Genomic DNA, 22,062 nt, shown 5'->3' with positions numbered 1-22,062 from the left:
TACAGGGCAGTCAGGCCAGAGTCCCTCACCTGCAGTAGCAGTTGGCAGGGGAGGCAGTACTTACCTGACCTCTCATCCCCACAAATAACGAGAGTGAGGGGCGAGGTGGCAGCAGAAGCAGTGCAGTGCAAATGCACTGGAGGAGCCAATCTGGCATTCTCACCAGTGTGTTTGCACTGCATCAACCTTACCCTCCCTCCACACATGCATGCAGGGAATTATAGGGGTGAAACCAATCCTTTGTGAGGCCCAGAAGATGGTCAGAGGTCCTGTGAAGGAGCTACATTGTTGGGGCAGAGCAGACTGCTGCCTAGACACAAGCCGGTGTCTGATTCTGAAACCACTTGGCTGCTCTGAGCTTTGGCAAGGAACAGGAGATATGAATATAATGTATATATGAGGGCTGCTGCCTGCTTGTCACATTATCAGTGGAAACAACCAGTGGTGCCACTCATGCTGACTCTGCAAATCCTCCCATAATTCTGTTGACATAGACTATCCACAGGTGCCCTGTGGTTTGCAGGGAGAAGCACTGAATCAGCAACACTAGAACTCTGGGGAAGGAGTGTGGACAGACGTCATATCAGTTTTAACTCAGGTCAAGAGTATGGATTTCTTAAGGTAGCAAAAAGGCTTTGGATACCATCCAGCCAAGTTAAGCACTTACAAGTTGAACTGGGAGAATTAAACACATGTTTAAATCTTCCTTGCTGAAATACACGTGACTTGTGAGTGCTTAGAATTGACTGGAGTGTGTCCGTGTGTGTCTTTTACAGGCCAGATGGAGAAGAGAGAGAATCTAGTGCAAGTGGTAACAATTAATTATTCCCCCACTCTGGTGTGTGTTTCTCCCATTTTCCATGCCTTCAGTACTGTCGCGTCTGAAGACAAGCATTCATTTGACATTTAAGATGAATAAAAAGAGATTCCTGGTTTAGCTTCAAACTGCTGTTCAATTTTTTTTTTTTAATTTAAAAAATCCTGGTAAAGAGAGAAAAAGGAGAAAGAAATGGAGAATAATTCCCTGGCACCTGAGTTTAAATCATTGGGCAAGGGGTCCTCCAGTAACAAAGGACACACACGTCCCATTTGGGTGCTTTTAAAAGAAACAAATTATTGGTTCACAGTATGGAAAATGGAAGTGCAGCATTGTAGCCAAACAAAACATGCAATCATACAAAGAAGAATTGTTATCAATTGGTCAAGTGGCAAAAAGCTAGTAGAGCCCAGCCCTATTGTAAGGTAGGATAAAGACATCCAGATTTGGGGATACCATTAAAAGCAGCACAGGAAACTTAAGGCTCTGGGGCTAAATGTGGCCTTCTAGTTCTCTCCTTTGGCCTTCAGGACTCTTCCCAGGCTCCCCCCCCCCCATCCCCAGCCTGCTTTGTACCCTCCAGTGTTTTAGCCGGGATGGGATTTATCTTTGATCTATACTAATGTCCCTTAACTTGCCCAGATGGAGGATAGAGAGGGGTGAGGGTAGAAAGTAGCTAACAGTACAGGTAACATTTACATTTTTTTCTTCTGTCCGTCACTAGCATGTGCCCCTCCCAGAAGGTGACCTTGATGGGAATGCTGCCCTTGGGCTGAAAAACGTTCTTCAGTCCTGCATTGTAAGAAACCAAATTCCCAGAGGAGGCGGATGGGGGGGGGGGGGAGATAGAGGCAGAATACTGCTTGGGTTTCTTGCCTCAAGCACCAAAATATCTTGGACAGTAGCTCTGATGGTCTGATTGATAACATGGTTTGCCTATGGCAGCCGTTTCAGCCATTTTGAGGTCTTTCAAAAAGCTGTGCTTGACTTTGCCCAGAAAGTAAGATGGAAGTCAGAGATAAGATGATTCATGTTTGGAAGTGAACTTTGAATCACCTTCGTTATTAGAAGCATGGCTCCAGCTGAGAGTGAAACGTGATATCACCCCACCTAGCTTGCACATCTGCTTTGATGATGCTTTTAGTAACTGTGGTTGACCTATACCCATAGAAGTGCCAGGTGCAAATTGAGAGACTGGTCAAGCCCAGGATGCAGCCGGGAATTAACTCTACCAAGTTACTGTCAAGACCTTTTCACCTTTCAGATAGATGTAAGTTATCTGAATGGCTTACAAAATCAAAACCTAGCTGTGGGACAGTCCCAAGAACCCAAACTAAAATTGTCCTCCCTTGGGCATTTTTTCTAGTTTAACAGTTAATATTCTCAGTTTATGGGCTTGGCCTATGAAAGATGACCATATTTATCATCTGGTAGTCATTTCTATGAGCTGACTTAAAGAATGCAGTTGACTCCTAAGGACCAGTCATGGTGCTTTGCCTTAGTTCGGGCAAACTTCTTTCTAAAATCTTTTAATTTAAATTTGAAGCCTCTTTTCCTATTAATCAAGTCACATTTTTTAAACTTGTATCTGTTGGCTGCTGATATAGTAATCTTGGTATGGCCGAGTTCAGATTTCTCTCACCTCTAGTCATTACACTTAATTCTTCATATTGATTTCAACATGGATACTTTCTCTTTCCCATGTAAGATTAATCAGTCTTTATATGCTGTAACCTTCTGTTTGTAAGGAGGTTCTCATTTTCTCCTCTCTTCATATTGTTGTTGGTCTGATATTTGATAGAGGTTGGCAAAGAGGAACGTGCTCTGAACCTTTGGATCATTAGAAGCTCTTAATGACCCAAAACACCCACCTATCAGCACGCCTATAGGGCTGAGTGGAATGAAGACTGGCATGCTTTTGGACTAAAGTTGGACTGTAGTTGTGAAATTTCTGTGGACCATTAGACTCCACTAGTTTGATCTATATGGCCCCAGGGAAGAGTCAGAGCTCAGTAGTACAGCATTTGCCACCTTCAGTTCCCAGCACCTGCAGATCAGAAATCTTGGAGAACTGCTGGCCGTCAGTATAGACAATACTGATCTGGCTGGACCTCTGGAAACCGTAATTTTTTGAGATCCTTCTCTTTCAGAGAATCCTCAGCATCCTCACAAAACTATCATTCCCAGAGTTTTCTGGAGGTAGCCAAGGTATTGTCCATGCAGGTCTTAATCATCTTTGGCCACTGAGATCAAGGTCTGTTTGCTTCCTTGGTTTGAAAATTTTCTAGTGAGCTATTATAGCCTAAAATTTGGTTCAAAGTGGAAGGTTGGTTGTGTGGATTTTTATTTTTTTTAGCAACTTGATTCAAAGCCATAGGAGTGGACAATGAACTAGCAACTAAATGTGTATGGAGGGTATGTAGCAGCAATCTTTGAGCAGATCTGCACCATGCAATTAAAGCACACCCAATGTACATTTAAAGCACAAGACTTCCCTAAAGAATCTTGAGATCTATAGTTCCCCCACAAAGAATTACAACTCCCAGCACCCTTAAGAAACTACAGTTCCCCGGATTCTTTGGGGAATGTGCTTTAAATGTAATGGTGTGTTTGCTAACTGTGTTGTGTGGGGTGGATTGTTATGGGCTGCCCACTACCGGGAGTGGGAGCCTATTCTTAACTTGGACCTCAGCAGTAAGGGAGGTGCTGCAGTACCCCATCCGGGAGGACGGATTGCTGACATGGTTGTTTTGTGTGCAGTAGATACCAAGTTTGATCCCTGGTGTCTCCGGGTATGGCTGGGAGAGTCTGCTACCTGAAACCCCGGAGAGCTGCTACCATTCATTGTAGACAGTACTGAGCTATATTGACCAGTTGGTGTGATTCTGCATAAAGCAGCTCCCAGTGTTCCATAGCTTGGTGGTAGAGCACATTCTTTGCATGCCGAAGGTCTCAGGTTCAGTTTCTGGCGTCTCTGGGTAGGGCTGGGAATGTCCCCTGCCTGAAACCCTGGAGAGCTTCTGCCAGCCAGTGTGGGCAGTACTGAGGTAGATGAACTAACTAACTTGCTATCAGGCAGCTACCTATGTTCTTACACACAATGGACTTGTTAGTCCATTGCGTATCTAGCAAGTGTTGTAGCTCAGTGGGAGAGCCTCTGCAATGCCTAGTATCTTGTGATGGTGTCGGGAAAAGACTCCTGCTTAAAACCCTGGAGAGCCACTGCTGGGCTCATCCACACTTCCGAGAGGTTTTCCTACCACTTTCCGTGGGAAAACCCACCGTTTATAGCTGAATCAGAGCAAACATCAACCTGTGGAAAACCCGATTGATGTTTGCTCCGATTCAGTGGCAAAGTGTGCGTTTTCCTAGGGGAAAGCAGTGGGATAACTGGAAGTGTGGAGGAGCCCTATACTGAGTTAGATGAACTCAGTATAAACAGTTTCCTATGTTCCTCTGTTTCACTGAACCCTGAATGGCTACTTCTCCTATAAATGTCAATTGTGTACAGATACTAAAAAATGTTGGACGCTGCCTTTCCTTTCACAAACAAGGAAAGCTTTCCCAAAGCCTGTTGGCGCATTGGCTGGCATATTCTTCCATTACTGACTTGGCAGAATTAAGTGCTTAAATGCTTAGCTCTAGAGCATTTTCCCTCTTGCCTTCCCCACAGCAATGGCATCTTCGCTTCCGCAGTTCCTTCCCAATTGGCCTTTCTGGTTTGCTTTCTGGTGGTGGCTGCTGTGGACATGCCTGGAGGCCATTATAAACCAGATTGAAAGGGTTCCCCCCCCCCCTCTTTCTCCCCCACCCCCCCAAAGAAAAATAAGAAAAGCGGAGCATTACTTCTTTAAAAATGTTTAAATGTTTGCTAACTTTTAAAAGTGAACATAGCTTAGGACTGTGGACTAGTTTGTGAAAAGTTTGAATAAATGCAGGTTGTAGGTGTGTGTATATATACCGTTTAATGCCAAAACAGGTTTCTGAGCAGTTCACAAAGTACAAAAAGCAGGAACACAGACAGAAACTACCACCACCACTCCTCCATTTCCCCTGTTTGGTCACTTTTTAAAGGGCTAATTCAACTTGGGACCCTCCAAAGTAAATTCAGCTGTTTATTGTGGCCTGACTGGTCTTTGTTTTTGCAATCCTAGACAGGCATTGAAAGGATTAACAAGCCCACTAGGCCACTAGGTGTGACTGGCTTGAGCCCCCTTCAAACCAGTGGGTATTTTGGTGAGTGTATTCTGCAGCATATCATTGATGCAGTAATATTTCTTTAATTGTGGATTTATAATGGACTGTCCACACGTCATTCCACTTTATTAGTTATTTTGCGATGCTTCCCCAACATAACTGCATTATTTCCGTTTGAAGGGGCATTCTTGTTCTATACCGAGGTATGAAAAGTTGCAGAATTTCAGTAGGAAACTACAGGGCATGCACAGATTGGAAATGAAACAGTATGTCTCCTTTTGCAGACACAAACAATATTGAAAACATGATTGCGTATGGCTGCCCCAATATCATCATTAGCACAAGGCTTCATGAATGCACAATAATAAAAAAAGACATCTGGCTGGCTTTGTACATACATTTTAAACTTTGCAAACCTGCTTTGAAATCAGCCTCATCATTTGAATTGGCAAGCCTCATTTCCAGAAACTATCACCCACATTTTAAAAGTGGCTATCACCCCCATATTGTGTGCTATAATACCCATGGTTTAAAATGCAACCTAGAATATCTGGCTGAAGAGCCTACTCTGATTCAAACTATACCTTGAAAGGAATGACTTTAACTTTCTGCCTCTCAGTCAGCCTGTTTGTAAAATGGAATAATAATGAATCTAATGATGGCATTGCAGGGGGGAATGAATGAGTTAAGGATTGTAAAGCACTTAGTACTGGTAGCGTATTTCATGGAATGATACATACTAATAATTAAATTTTCTTTGCTTTGTACATTCATGAAAAAGATCTCATGTTATGGGGTGATTTGTCTTCTTAATTGCGTCCATGTACCAATACATACTCCTTCTAAGCCTCTCTAATGGCAAACAAGGTATCTGCACAGCAGAGAGAGTGATTCATCCCACTGTCGATTAGTATTTCTGCTCAGTTTATTACCCACATGTTATTTAGTCATACCTCCCTTCTCTCCCTCTCATCCATCCTTCGGTCTACTCTAAAATGGTCCAAATCGGACAATTTATCTTCAGAGAAGAAAATATGGAAATTGGATAATTGACTGAGACCAGGTATACGAAACATACTTCACCAGCCTTGGAATAACGGTTCTGGCTTCCCTAGAAATGTCCCCCAGTCCATTTCTGAACACAATTCAAAGTGCTGATTTGCATTGTTAATGCCTTGAGCGATTTGGGATCGGAGCCCTTGAAGGGCTGCCTTCTTCTGCTTGAACCTGCTCAAGTAGCGAGCCTGCAGGATCAGGCCAATGGCCTGAGGGTGCTGATCTCACAGTGGGCAGCCAGATACCTGTGGGAAGCCCCCAAGCAGCATCGCAACATTTCCCCCACTCATTAATTCCAGCATTTCCGAGGTCTTTTTTAACATACTAAGGGACTATTCAAAAATGTAACTCCCTTAGCTGCGTTCCTTCCTATTACTGTAAGTAGAATTCCCACCTGATTCAGATATATGTGTAGACCAGAGTTCATACAGGCTGTGCAGAGTTTGAGTACCGTACATGTGTTCCTGCATCATTCAGAAGGTGGTATGTGACTCTGCGCTTACTCTGGCATTTTTCTAGCTATCGCAACAAATTCCAGAGGAATTTAAGGTCCTGAGAAGATTTGCTGTAGCAACTCAGTTCTAGTAATGGTTTTTGTTTGCTTGTTTGTTTAAAGACTTGCTTTGACTCTGTTCCTGAAAAGTTGATAACCCTTGATTATCCATAACCTTGGTTAGGCAAGTTCAATGAAGGCAAAGCTGATCAGCATAAAGGCAAAGTCTTCAGCTGGGGGAGGGGGAGGGAAGGAAGGAAGGGAGAGAGAGAGAGACAGAGAGGAGTCAAAAACTCTTGTTGTCTCTTGTTGCAAGTCAGAGAGTTGGCAGGACTGCTTCTCCAGCAGGGCAGGGAAGGAGGTGGCACAGCAGGGGCCCTTCTGTCTGGCCCACTCTCTACTCCATGTTCTCATTTCCCTTCCTGGCTCCTAGGAGCAAACACAGCGTGTTTTCTCCCCCTCCTCCTTCTGCCACTTTGGCAGGGCAAAGAGAGAGCCCAGGTGGCGCTCGCCCATTGATCCAGCCTTGACGGAACAGTGCAATGGCTGGTCATGTGACGGGAGTCACTTGCGGGTATCCTTGCCTCATGGACACTCCCGCTTGCTCTGCTTCCATCCAGACTTGTTGCCTTCAAACTTGGATTCCGCAGGAGCTTCAAGACTGGGGCTTGCCAATTTGTGCAGCATGTGGTGGGGATATATAATAGTGATAGACCCCAAAGCTGCAAGGGAGAGAATGTAACCACACCAGCAGCAGTGGTTGACCAAAATGTCTTTTACCTTTTTTTGTACTCTTCAACCAGCATGGTCCAGATGAAGAAATTTGTGGGATGCATGGATTAAAACTGTCTCAATGGAACCAGTTAAAAGCAAATATTGCTTACTAAAAATTAGATGTGCTTATTCCACTTGATGTTCACATCCTTTAAACGGACTGCGCTTAATTTTTATCATTATCTTTGGTGAGAGAAAGATTCTATGCAGATGCTCAAAAACACTATTCATTCTTCACTAGCGAATTAGGCATTTTCAGAGCCCAGCAGTGTTTCAGATTGAAAAAACGGGGTCTGTTTTGGATTGAAGGTAAATGTCCTTATTTGGCACTGAATGTTAAGGTGGTTTTCCCAGTGATTATGCTATAAAAAAAATATGCAGGGGGAGATTCCCATTTCGTTAAAAGTATTATCTTAGGCACACAGGTACAGTATTGTTCTCCAAAACTACCTTATTATTGATGTTCAGTGGGGCTATAGCACAACAAAAGTGGGGCAACCCACCCACCCACCCTGAATATTTGTGGTATGAAAAGTTACTGGATTTCAGCATGAAATTACAAGATGTGCCTCAATTGGAATTGAAGCCACCCCAAAACTTTGGTAGGCACAAAATGTATTGGAAGTGGGCTTGCATATGACAAGTGATAGCATCACAAGCACAAATCATATTGAATGCGTAATAAAAAGGATGTCTGGAGGAGCACTAGGATAGAACTGTTCCCTTCAGACCCTGTTTGTGAGCTTCTCCGAACAACCTGACTAGCTACATTAGGAGACAGGACAAAATCCTACTGACATGCAACATCCCCCCCCCCCATGCTAAAACTGCATACAGTATTAAGGATCCCTCAGTGTTGAAATGTGAAACAAGGTTTCACAGACTTTAAAATGCTTCCTTCATAAGCTACAGACAATCCTGATGACAGTTTTGAGGCAGGTTAGGGAAAGTTCCATCCTTGGACAGCGTTAAGGGTCTGCCTCGAGTCTTGGCAAAGCAGCGCTCCAGATTGGCTGGATTAGTATGATTTACTAAACAGAGGCCTCCTCTGCCATGCTTGGCCTGGGTCCACTCCAGCCCTTGCCTAGCAGTAATCCATTGCTTAATTTTCATATGCTGAGAGAAACTGTGCCGTGGCACTTGTGGCTGAAGGGGAACGTAGCCTGGGATTTTGCCAGATCTGCACACGCCTTTGCGCTAGAAATTAATAAAAAAAATCTGTGCCAGGGTAATTCAAACATTGCACAAAGAAAAACTGAACTCTGCATTAATTATTCAAAGCAGGTAGATTTTCATATATTTGCATTTTACCCTAGTTTATTGTCCCCCTCCCCTTTCTAACTACTGCAGGAGATATCAAGCATTTCAAAACGTATTAGAGGCCCAGTCTGTGGGACTTCTAGATTCCCACAGAATCTCAAACTTTTCTTCCAAAGCTTCCTAGTGCTGAATTCAAGACACAGTCCCCAATACTGTGCTTGTGCAGAATGACAATGCACAGCACTGGACACAGGTGTCTTGAGAGTTCGCTTGAAACCGGTTTCTTCTTGCACTCATGATTTGAGAACATTAATGCCTAGTCAGGTGCATGGGAAATATATTATGGAAACTTATTTGTTCTGATACAGTCTTGTATTATTCATGCAATTCAGCCATATGCTGAAAACTTTATGTAGAGACCATATAAATCCATGTGGTGACCAGCACAGTGCAGTTTGATGCACTCCACATTTCTGGGTACCATGGCTGCATAGGAACTCCGCAGAGCTCTTTCTTACAAGGGAATTTTGTTGGCATTTCCAAAGGGAATTCTGGGATGTCACTTTTCAAGGCTCATCTTCACAGCTTTGAGGGACAATAAATAAATAAATGTTTGGGTTTTTTTAAAGCTGAGCTGCTTGGGCTGTTGATTCCTATGTCTGCTTACCACAATCTATGCTTTCCCCCCTGCACTTCCATTTCACAATGAAGTATGCAGAGCCATGTCTCTGGTCAACATGGTTAAGGGATCAACATCCCTTAAACTGAGGCTGTTGCATTTGAGTTTATGTGTGACTCAGAAGCAGAAGGAGGGGAGAACATGGGCAGGTTGCTAGTCTTGCAACCACCTATGGTGCTTCTCCCAAATCCTCTCTTGGAGCAGCCTTTGTGTAGGCCTTTGTGTTTGCAGTTTTTATGCCCAGATGGTTGCAAGCAGATGAAGACATTGAAGAGAGGAGGAATGTGGGAGGGAGGGACAGACACATGATGTGCCTAAGTGTGCATGCTCTCCTACCTAGGCTTTCAGGAGCATCTCTACCCTGAGTAACAAGGTATGGGGGCAGGACCTGCTAAATGCAAGAGAGCCCCAGATTGGGCCCACATATTCGCAAATTTTGATACTGCCTGAGTGCAGCAACCCTCTTCCTGTTTGTGATTCCCAGCACATATTCAGAAGCATACTGCCTCCGGCATTGGAGGTAGAACTTCGCCATGGTGGTTATAGCTTTATCTTCCGTAAATATGTGTAATCCTCTTCCTAAACTAGGGGGTTTAGGAAACAGCCACACAACCTTTTCTGTTCCATGGCTGGGGGTTGGGGAGGGACCCTCATGCCACTGCAGTAAGCTGACGCCACAAGTTCATGGGGAAAGGGGAGGGAAACAGGGAGACTCTAAGTTGTATAGACACTTTGTACATTGCCCACAGGCGGAGGAGAAAACAGCTGGGAAAGGGTATCTATTGTATGAAGGGTTGAGTTTGGATGGTGTCCATGCTACAAACAAAATATTGCCACTTTGCCTTGTCCTGAGCAAAAGCTCGCTCACTTATTGTTAAATTTGGCCTTCCTAGTTGGACCCCTCCTTCCAATCCTTAATGCACCAGCAATCTTGCATCGACTGTTAAAACATCTCCAGGAGGTAAAATGGTCAGTCAATAGCTTTCATAATTAATCAAGTACTAATAGACAAATTAGAAATTGTGTTTCTTCAAAGCAGGAGGTAAATCACTCATGGATTTTAACTGTCTTTCTCGCCTTGCATTTTTTTCTTTCTTTCTTTCTTTCTTTCTTTCTTTCTTTCTTTCTTTCTTTCTTTCTTTCTTTCTTTCTTTCTTTCTTCTCTCTCTCTCTCTCTCTCTCTCTCTCTCTCTCTCCCCCCCTCCCCCCTCTCCCCCCACCATACAGGAATGATAAAAGTGGAAACTTGTTTTTCATCTGAGCAAATGAAGAAAAATATTACATTTTATACTCCAGTAAATAAATGAAGCCTTTCCCCCCCTATGTAAGAAATCGATACTAGCCTTTACAACAGTTGAAGATGTTATGAAGAAAGTCATTTACCAAATTATGGGACGTAAGGCTTTTATTGATGACTGTAGGTTAGAAATTTTGGCATTGTGAGCGCTGTAATATAATCTGCTGCCCCAACAAGAAGCTGAATGAAATACAGATTATATGGTGAAACTGCAATGCATCATTTGCTATTAGTGGACTGGTAATAATTACCAGTTTCAAAGCTGCTCCCCCCTCCATGTAATCTTTACTCTCTGCCGTAACAGCCTTTCTCATTGACATTATGATTATACCAGCTGCCCTTCTGATCCAGAATATCTAGTTGATGGGAATGCTAAAATGCAATTACAAAAACTGTTATGTTGTATCCTCATTATAAGATACAGTGCTATTTCCACTGACCTAATACATAAACTAGCAAAGCAGGGGTAGGTTGCATTGTTAAGCAGACCAGAGGGTGATAGCATCACTTGCTGCAGTTTTTATAAAAAGCTTCTAGTTTATAACAGCAAAATGAAATGAGAACTATCCACATTGCCAACTGCTTTGACTTCCCTGTTGCCTTCCCCACCCCACTTTGTCCTCTCTGGACCCTCACCCAAAGCCCACAAACAAGCGTTCAGAAATCTGCATGCCCAATTGAGTTTTCCTCTTTCCAGAAGATTTACGTATTTATCTGCTGCCATCTTCAGCGCCCTGCGCTAAACATCACAGTAAGGTTCATTAAAAAGCTGGCATTGGCAGAAGAATGAAATGTTAAATATTATTCCAAAGGGGTTCCTTTAAAGCAACCAAAATGTTAAACACCTGCCAGAGATGGCTGAATCTCTCTTTTTCTTCCTCCCTCCAATTTCTCTCTCTCTCTCTCTCTCTCTCTCTCTCTCTCTCTCTCTCTCTCTCTCTCTCTCTCCCAATTCAGATTGTCAGACTAAATGTATAATAATAGAGAAACCTGAAGCTACGAGCAGGGGTTGGGGGGGGGCCCTCTGTGTGAGTCGCAGTAGACATAACTGTAAAGCTGCCTGCCTGTCATTTTCCAAAGTCATTTATTCAACACATTGTATAATGAAAATCCCCCTTATAAAGCTTTTTCTTCTCCTTCTTTGAAGTGAGGAGGAAAACAAGAACAATGAAGATCACTTGATAGGGGGACTTCAGCGTTTTTCTTTCAAAACCCATCCACTTCATACTTCCCTCCCTCCTCTCTACCCGCACGTACATTAGGCATATGTTTGGAAACCTAATTTTGGCATCTACTGTCTAATCTTGTAAAAAAGATTTGCCCACAAGTGGGTTATATTGAGTGAGATTATAAACACCGCCGTAAAGTAAATCACAGGTCAGCCTAGAAGATCAGCACACAGTCAAATACCATTGTAAGCCTTGCTTGTTCAAAGACTAGTACAGTATATATAAATACACTGTGTGTGTGTGTGCGTGTGTGTGCGTGCGTGCGCGTGCGTGCCCCCCCCATGCATTCCCAGGAAGAGCTCGGTAGTTTCCGCATTTTCAGAATGGTTTGTTAATGTCACAATTAGCTGCCAAGATATTTATTTATGCTAATTTTTGCTGTCCTCTCAATGCCCCCCATTGTTTTTGGTGGAAACAGACCACTGAAAGAGAACAATAAGGATTTATCCCTTTTACAGTTTATTTTTTTCTCTCCAATTCATATGATGCTGCTTTATACTAGTCAGACAGTTGGTCCATTTAGCTTCAGCAGCACCCATCCCAAAACCTCATAGAGAGGTATTTCCTTTCTTCCAAAGAACCTTTATGTAAAGATGCTGGGGATTGAACTTGGGACCTTGACATCCTCTCCCATCAAACCACAGTCCTTCTCCATTTTGTTGGACTGCATTTCCCATCATGCCCAACCATTGGCAAGACTGGCTGGTGTTGATGGGCATTAAAGTCTTAACCATTTCTGGAGGGTCATGGTTTCCTCATCTGTGGCCTGGCAGAACTGCACTGAATGTGACAGTCGTGCTCCTAATGGGAGAAGCAGTATTTCCTTCAGTGAGCACATAAATGCTGTGAGCTTTAGGCAGGCGCCCTTAAGCATCTCTGTGTCCGTGCATCAGGGCCCCCACATATTTGTACAAGCTATTTATGGATATATGTCTGCTGCAGGTGTAGCAGAATTGCAGTGTGAAATGTGGAGTTGCTCTTGGGAATGACAGCACCAGGGATTCCCAAGTGGGCAACTACCAAGGGGGTACAAAGAACCGTTGTTGGTGATTGTCCAAGCTACCTGACTATTTGCAAGGGAAAACTAAAGAGGATAAGCATCACTGCCGTTTTCTGTCAAGGGACTAGACTCAACAAGTAGATGGCAAACAACAACAACCACCTTCCACTGATGTGTGTAGGATTGATGGTACAAACTAGTGGGTACTTGTCTAGCATATGGGGTGACTTGAGATTCGCTATGGAGTTTAGGGCTTAACTAGAGTGCACAACTGGTTGCAGTCACAAGCTCAATGTTAGCGTGTAGCCCTATGTTAGCATGTTGCCCTCAGCTGTGGTGGAGGATGCTGACCAATCACCAGTGCTGAAGTAAGAGTTAACTGCAAGTCCAGAAAGCAAGGTGGGAGGACCATTTCGTCCTTGCCTCAGGCTGCTAAATGTATTGGGCCAGCTCTTCTAGGTGATATTTAAATTACAGTACACCAAGGAATTCAATGTGGGGTAGCAGAGTAGACTTAATAAGGGGTAGGGCAAAGTTGAGATCCTATAGCCAGAGACGTGAGGTTGCCCCCAAGATTGGGAGGGCGCAATGCTGTTTCGCGTGTGCGATGTCATGCGCATTGTGGAAGGCCGAGTGCTCTGGAGGAGATGGCCACTGGACCTGCGGTGTGTGACATCACATGCGCATAGGGCTGCCTGAAGATTGAGGGGGCCCACCCCTCCTAAAACAAATATTGAGGGGATCAAGGTGTCGGCCCCCAATAGATGGCACGCCTGCTTATTGGCCGACCATGGGCCAGTCACATGGTTGTTATCAGTATAGCAGGAAGCGGGACCATGTGATACTGGTTAAAATAAATTGTTACTTATACAGTAGATAGATATATCAAATTTCAGATATATAGCTGCATTTCAAAATGACATTTACAGTCTTAAGCATTTTAAAGAAAAGCAAGATGGCTCCTGTAGGTTTCTTCTATTTAGCCCCTCTAAATTTGGATATTCAGCTAGTTTCTTAGCCAGATGTTGGATCCAAGTTATCCAAATCCATGTTTATCTAGCTATCCAGCCATCTGGTTATCTAGATTTATTTGGGTGACCCATAAGCCAGTTGGAGAAAGAAAGGCTGTACTATATCATATATTTCAGGCTTCATTTTCTCAGCTGACAGCTTGAAACAAGGTTTTTTACAGAATAAGTTTTTTAAAAAACAAAAAAACAAAAATCACATGCTTCCAAATGAGGACTGGCATATAATTAATTGGCTTATCCTATGAGATATGCACCCTTATCTTTGGCATGTATTTTCATAATTTATTTAAGCAGGACTTACTTGGAAATAAGTACGGTTAGGATTGCAACACTAGACCATAACCATGTGCACTAAAATACTTCCTTGGAAGTAAACCAGAAAATGTATGTTTAAATAATCTCATTAAAAATTAGTGGAGGTACCTAAATTTGAAGTTATTCAATGCCCATAGGTTAAATACTGTTAGGATCACAGTATCCTATGATCCGCCAATAATGGATCAGATTAATCCCATGAGACCATAGCAGAACTACTCCAAATCCAGAGACTTGATACTTCTGGCTTTAGATTACAATTATAGCAGTGCATATCTACATAGCAGTATGCCCCACTGAGCTCAATGGGTCTTACTCTTAAGTAAACTATGCTTAGGATTATGGCCACAATGTGCGTTGGTATAAATTGGACTAGGATCAAGGCCTTAGCTATATGTGGAGTGTATCTGCTTATGTGTTAAAGTGTTTGCACTTATTGCTGAAGTTTATTTCTGAGGAAAGGAATGACTTTCAAGAAAGAGTAAAAAGAGTCAACAAATACCAGGCATATAAAGCAGAGGTTTATAAAATTATTCATGATGTAGAAATATGAAATACTAGAACTTAGGGGTCATCAAATGAAATTGGTTGACAGATGATTGGGGATGGCTTTAGAAAAGGATCAGACACAATCACAGAGTTGAGAGGTCCATCTTGATGGCTCAGTGGGATCTTCATGTTCAGAGGTAGTTTGTCACTGAATGCCAGTTCCTGGGGATCATCAACAGTTGGAGTTAGCTATTGCCTTTAAGCCCAGCTTGTGGGTTTCCCGGAAGCATCCAATTGGCCATGGTGGGAAGCAGGGTGGGAGACTAGAAAGATCTTGGGTCTGGTCCAGCAGCAGGTCTTGTCTGACGTTCTTAAGGAAGCTATTTGGTTATTAAACATTGATGCTACTGTGGTGTTTTGTTTTGTTTTTTGCAGGTAAAGATGAACCCAGCAGCTACACATGTACAACATGTAAACAGCCATTCAACAGCGCCTGGTTTCTCTTGCAACACGCACAGAACACTCATGGATTAAGAATCTACTTAGAAAGTGACCACGGAAGCCCCCTAACACCGCGGGTTGGTATCCCATCAGGACTAGGTGCCGAATGCCCTTCACAGCCACCGCTCCACGGGATCCACATTGCAGACAATAATCCCTTTAACCTCCTTAGAATACCCGGATCAGTTGCAAGAGAAGCTTCGGGTCTCGGAGAAGGGCGCTTCCCTCCCACGCCGCCTTTGTTTAGTCCCCCTCCAAGGCATCACTTGGATCCACACCGCATAGAACGCTTGGGTGCCGAAGAAATGGCCCTTGCAACCCATCACCCCAGTGCCTTTGACAGGGTGCTGCGACTCAACCCCATGGCCATGGAGCCCCCAGCAATGGATTTCTCCAGGCGGCTTCGGGAGTTAGCTGGAAACACCTCTAGTCCGCCATTGTCACCGAACCGGCCCAGTCCTATGCAAAGGTTACTGCAACCATTCCAGCCAGGCAGCAAGCCACCCTTTCTGGCCACGCCGCCTCTCCCTCCACTTCCCGCTCCTCCCCCTTCCCAGCCTCCCGTCAAATCCAAGTCCTGTGAATTTTGTGGGAAAACCTTCAAGTTTCAGAGCAACTTAGTTGTCCACCGCCGCAGCCACACTGGAGAAAAACCTTACAAGTGCAACCTATGCGACCACGCGTGCACTCAAGCAAGCAAGCTAAAACGCCACATGAAAACCCATATGCACAAATCCTCCCCAATGACAGTGAAGTCTGACGATGGCCTCTCCACGGCCAGCTCCCCAGAGCCTGGAACCAGTGACCTTGTTGGCAGTGCTAGCAGTGCCCTAAAATCCGTAGTGGCCAAGTTTAAGAGTGAGAATGATTCCAATATGATTCCAGAAAACGGGGATGAAGAGGAAGAGGAGGAGGAGGAGGAGGAAGAAGAGGAAGAGGAAGAAGAAGAGGAGGATTTGACTGAAAATGAACGGCCAGACTATGGGTTTGGCATTAATCTAGAAGCAGCTCGTCACCATGAGAACAACTCCCGGTCTGTCGATGAGAACCGCTCCATGCCGGATGTCATGCAAGGAATGGTTTTGAGCTCCATGCAGCACTTCAGCGAGGCCTTCCACCAGGTCCTTGGAGAGAAACATAAACGAGGGCATTTGTCCGAATCTGAGGTACATAGAGACACTTGCGACGAAGACTCGGTAGCTGGTGAATCCGATCGCCTCGACGATGGCGCTATTAATGGTCGGGGGTGTTCCCCTGGTGAATCTGCCTCCGGAGGTTTGTCAAAAAAGCTGCTCTTGGGTAGCCCGAGCTCCCTAAGCCCTTTCTCCAAACGCATCAAACTTGAAAAGGAGTTTGACCTTCCCGCAACAGCTATGCCTAACACTGAAAATGTTTACTCCCAGTGGCTAGCTGGGTACGCTGCCTCTCGGCAGCTAAAAGATCCATTCCTCAACTTTGGAGACTCCCGACAATCGCCTTTTGCTTCCTCCTCTGAACACTCCTCCGAAAACGGAAGTTTACGCTTCTCGACGCCTCCTGGGGAGATGGATGGAGGGATATCAGGCCGCAGCGGTACAGGAAGTGGAGGGAGCACCCCGCATATTAGTGGTCCAGGCCCTGGAAGGCCTAGTTCAAAAGAGGGCAGACGCAGCGACACTTGTGAGTACTGTGGGAAAGTCTTCAAGAACTGTAGTAACCTCACTGTCCACAGGAGGAGCCACACTGGGGAAAGGCCTTATAAATGTGAGCTGTGTAACTACGCGTGCGCCCAGAGTAGCAAACTCACCAGGCACATGAAAACGCATGGTCAGGTGGGGAAGGACGTTTACAAATGTGAAATTTGTAAGATGCCTTTTAGCGTGTACAGTACCCTGGAAAAACACATGAAAAAATGGCACAGTGATCGAGTCTTGAATAATGACATAAAAACTGAATAGAGGTATATTAACATGTCCCCCTTCTCCTCCCTTTCCCCAACCAACTCCCCACCCCACCCCCACCCCCACCCCACCCCGGTGTAGAGATTTTCTAGTCCCTTGTGAGTAAAATAATGGAAGCTAAGGATGATATTAAGAAAGTGCTAGTCACCAGCACACCTGTTTTCATTTTCATTTTTTATTTTTTTAATTTTTCCTCTTTTCGTTTCTGTTTTCACCATTTGAATGCATGATCTGTATTGGGGGCAATACTACGCAAACTTTGAGCCTTTCTCTTGTGCAATAATTTACATGTTGTGTATGTTTGTTAATTTTTTTTTTAAAAAAATTAGACAGCATGTATGGTATGTTATGGCTGTTTTTTTAAAAAAATTGTCCCCTGATTGGTTGCTGAGCAAACAAAATGATAATACCCACCCACCCACCCAAATACTAACTCAGACAGCTATGTACCCATTTCCTGTAATGTTCTAGGAAAAAGAGAGGGGGAGGAAAATCAGAATGAAAACATTTTTTAACAGAACCAACCATGCTACGTGCATTCTGTGACACATATCATGCACAGTTTTGTTTTGAAATGTATAGGGGCAATGTTCTTTGAATTAACCCTCTCTGGACAGATGGATAACACTGAAAAGGGAAAAAGGGTATCCCACAGTGTTATCTCAATTTCTGTCTTTAAAAGGATGTTAACGTATCAGTTGTTTTTGTGGTGGGGGAGGGAAGGGAAAAAGTAGGCCTTTAATTGAAAAATAAGGACATAAAAGAAAAAAAGGTAAATTTGTACTATCATTTGGTTTAAGAAATGGAAATCCGAGTGCCTTGAATCTATTTAAGCCATGTTGGTGGCAACCCTACTTGTTCTAAACTTGTAGCTCAACTTTCGCACTGGGCAATGTAAACGAGTCCTTTAGGACCTAGCCGATAACTCTATATTGTATTTCTCACAACAGTGGCTACCTAAATCAAATAATTAAGAAAGGAAACCCAATACGTCCTAGTTAATCATCATTCGATCCTACCCATGCACTCCTGTTCCAACTAACCTCAGCCCAAAGTCACCTAATTCAAAGGGTTGTAGCAAGTCTTAGTCCTACTTAAGAGTAGCTCCGTTGAAAAGAATGGACAAGACTAATTTAAGTGCATTGATTTCAGAGGATTTACTCTGAGTATAACTTGGTTGAATACAACCCAAATTGATTCCCCTCCAGAGTGTTGAAAACATCCCGGGACCATTGCAGATGATTTTTCTCTCATCCTGTTACCCAACCAATACCCTGTCTCCCTCTCTTTGCCCCGCCCCTTGCAATTTTGAGATTCTGATCATTATTCTGATGATTAAAAAATAAGAAGAAAATGAATGTGAAAAGTGCAGAAGGCCTTGAAAGATGATTAAATACACTAGGAAGAAAATTCATGTTTTAAAGATTTTACCAATATCTTTTAGTGATTCTGGCACACAAAAGGACACAAAACCTAAAAGGAAGAAGAATGAAAATAAGTAAATATCCGAATTAAGTTGGTTGTCAACTTGACAATCAAATTAGAAACGTACAACCTTGCATACCTACCGCATATCAATCTATTGATCTCTCTCTCTATATAGGGAAAGACATATAAAACAGGCCGGCAATAATATTTTACTGAGTGTAACACATAGCAAAAAAACAAAAAACACACAGTGATTTTTAGCACAATGTGGTACTGCTTGCCATTTAAAACTAAGAACAGGTTATAAGCTAATATTGATATGATGATTAACTATGAACTATTAAGATTTGCCTTGAAGTGTGACATTCTGAAAAAGAAGAAGAGAGAAAGATAATTTAAAAAGAGTAGCAGAGAGTATGTCTGTGCTCCCTAAAAGTTGTACTTCATTTTGTTTCTTTTCACCATATGCTATGTGCTCGTTGTGTTGACATGGGAAAAGGATTCATTGTTTTTATGATTAAGCTAGGATCTGCCCCGTTGGATGTTCACATAGCACTTGACTCTGCCTGTTGTGTATGTCTCTTTTTCCTTTAATCAGAGGTACACAGGTTGAGTATAAAAAAAAAACCTTTTAAGACTGCTCAGATAGGACAATTTAAATGCACTGTACAATTTTCCCAGTTTACAGGTCTCTATACTTTTAAGGGAAAAATTGCAAGATTAATGGAAAAAAAATTAAAAAATATATATGAGCATGATCTCATGAGGAGCATATAAGAAACTCTGCCAGCTTGCCGTTTTACTTGACTTAATGACTGCGACTCAACGTTACGGCGCTGTGAATGGGAACAGGTCGTACAATTATATAAAAAATAACGAATGATTGCTCTCACTCCTACAGTGCAAGGATGGGTTTGGGTTTTTTTGTACAAAACTTTTTTAAATATAAATGTTATGATTTTTTTTTTTAACGAAAACACTTCATTTTGTTTAGGGGAGAAAAAAACAAACTTGTATTTTAGGGTTTATTGTCTTGGTGGTGTACAAGACCTGCTCTTCATTGAAAACCAGTAGTGGAAAATCCTATGCCTTGGTTATATACAGAACTCTTCAGGTTGTAAAATAAATACATTGGGGAAAGGGTTAAGAATATATAGTACTTAAAATATAGGAAAATGCACACTCCTGTTGGTTCCTATGCTAAGAAGAAGAGAAAACAAACAAACAAACAAGAAGAAAAACACATTTATGGTCTCTTTTTTCTGTAATTTCTAGAATGGTATTTGAATTTAATGTTCACCTAGAGTAGGCACTATAGTATTTATAATGAAGCTTGTATTTTTAACTGTTGCTTGTTTCTCTTTAAAAAAAAAGAAAAGAAAGAAAAGGTATCATTGTACCTTTTTTTGGTAGTGGAAAAACACACATACACACACGCACGCACACACACAAAACAAACAGGCTGCCACAGTATATTTTTTTAATTTGGCAGGATAATATAGTGCAAATTATTTGTATGTTTGAAAAAACCATTTTTTTTTTTTTAGAAGAAAAAGTGTGACATTGTACAGCTAAGAGGCCATATAATGGCTGTTTTGGGGGGAGGGAGGGTGGGGAGGAAAAAAAGAGAGAGAAAGAATCTGTTTGAATGTCGCACTTAATGAGCGTTGCAGATGGTTGTACATATCAAAGGGGGTTACTTTTCTTTCCGCTGCCATATTGTATGCAGTAATGCAAGGTGATGATGTTGGTTTGTTCCGTAGTGTGCTCTTTCGTCCCCTTTTTTCTTCTTCTCTTACCCCTTTACATTCCAGCATCTTTAAAAATAAAAATCTTCATATGCAGTAAAAGGAGAAAAAAAAAATTAAAAAAAAACTAGAACGAAAGGAAGAAAAAAAATTAAAAAGTTTCGCAGGTTTTTTTTTCCATTGCCAAAAAGAAAAAAAAAAATTAAATGGTGCTTTATATATTTAGATCGGAAAGGATTTCATATGCAAAGCATATTAAAAAAAAGAGAGACAGAGCGAGAGAGACAGAGAGAGCGAGAGAGAGAGAGGAGCCCCTCTGGATACGAAACCTTTTTTGTATATGGCAATGCAAAATATTTTGTTATTATGGGCCTTTTCTATTCCTGTAATGAAAGCTGTTTGTCGTAACTTGAAATTTTATCTTTTACTATGGAAGTCACTATTTATTATTGCTTACACGCTCTGTTCAGAACAGAGGCGTTGGATTTGATCTTTGTTTTTTTTTTAATTGTTTTTTTATTATTATTATTTAGATGACCAAAGGTCATTGGCAACCTGGCTCTTTATTGTATTTTTTCTTTTGGTTTTTGTTCTAGTCTTTGTTAAGTTCTATTGGGAAAACCACTGTCTGTGTTTTTTGGGGTTTTATTTTTATTTTTTATTTTTTTATTTTTATAAATCGGGCAGTTGTCTGCATTACCCTGTTCATTCACCCATTTTGTCCCTTAATTGAAAAATAAATAAAAAAATAAAAAAAACTGCTTAAAGTACATTCCATAAGCTTTGCGTGTCCTCATTTGACACACACTGTAAATTTCCCTCAGCGAGAGAAGCAGCTTTTAAGAGAAGACCACGAGGTTTTCTTCACGGGGGCATTTTGATGTACGTATTAGTAGCCTAAAGACCCAGAAAGCTCCCTATTTATATCACAATAAAATGCTTTGCCCCTGGGAACAGTGTCTTGTATTAAGAGCAAAGATCTTGCTTTATTTTATTTTTTCAGCGGAGGGGACCTTTCTTTTCCATACGGATGACCCCCCCCCCCCATTTCCCCTCTTAAGAATGGAAGATGAACTGATTGGCCACAACATCCAATTCATTCATATTCGTCTGTGAAAAGGGACTCTCAGCCAGCCCTCCCCCCCAGCCCCCACTTCCTGCTCCATTGCGTACAATCACAGACAAGCTCAGAAACGGAAACAATATGCAACTCCCTCCCTGCGAGCCCCTCCCTTGCCCACCTTAAAATAAACTCAAAACCCAACGCGACAGGTGAACTGGAAACATCTCTGTTGTGCCACCCGGTGCCGTAGCGAAAGCGGAAGCTGCTTGTGGGCGCGCCTGCCTGCACTCTGGGGGCGCATGGGGAATGTCTGTGCTGCGCACCCCCAAAAGCAGCCCCAACTTTGCCCAACCACTTGGGGAACAATCTCTTTCTCACATTTTGTCCGGTTGGAACGAAAGCCGGGATGGGAGCTGCTCTTCTTTTTATATATTCTGTACAATGGATAGGTTTTATCAAAACGTTGTGTATACATTGTCTTTAAATATCTGGACTCTGGTTCTGATTACATATATATATATTTTTCCTCCTGAGAGGTCTGTATATGTTGTCAAGTTTTACGAATACTGCATGTTGCAGCATCTATTTGCTTTATTAAAAACACATACCTCTGTGATACCGTCTCTTGCTCTTCCTAGTGTAACAGAATGGCTCATTTCTCATTTGCCTTTTTAATTTGTAAGGAATTGTCACATTGTTCTCATTCAGTAGCATTGCCTTATTTTGTCCAACGCCTCCTCAAAAT

The 22,062-nt window shown here is 42.5% G+C and overlaps 1 protein-coding gene across 3 annotated transcripts in view; it reads left to right on the top strand.

Moving 5' to 3' along the window:
* The window catches only part of BCL11A (BCL11 transcription factor A), a 261,059-nt gene that overhangs the window by 225,204 nt on the left and 13,793 nt on the right, over positions 1–22,062 (top strand). For 2 of the 3 annotated variants that reach the window (XM_081188531.1, XM_081188532.1), the window contains exon 3: positions 15,073–21,933. In XM_081188531.1, the coding sequence (XP_081044657.1) occupies positions 15,073–17,075 (2,003 nt within the window). In that variant the 3' untranslated portion in view covers positions 17,076–21,933. Of the gene's footprint in view, positions 1–15,072; positions 21,934–22,062 lie in introns of those variants that run through there. The other variant, XM_081188533.1, reaches the window with a different exon arrangement.

This window comes from Podarcis bocagei (assembly GCF_964188305.1).
Source record: "Podarcis bocagei genome assembly, chromosome: 3".
NCBI classification, from domain to species: domain Eukaryota; kingdom Metazoa; phylum Chordata; class Lepidosauria; order Squamata; family Lacertidae; genus Podarcis; species Podarcis bocagei.
This window is presented reverse-complemented; position numbering and strand designations above follow the sequence as displayed.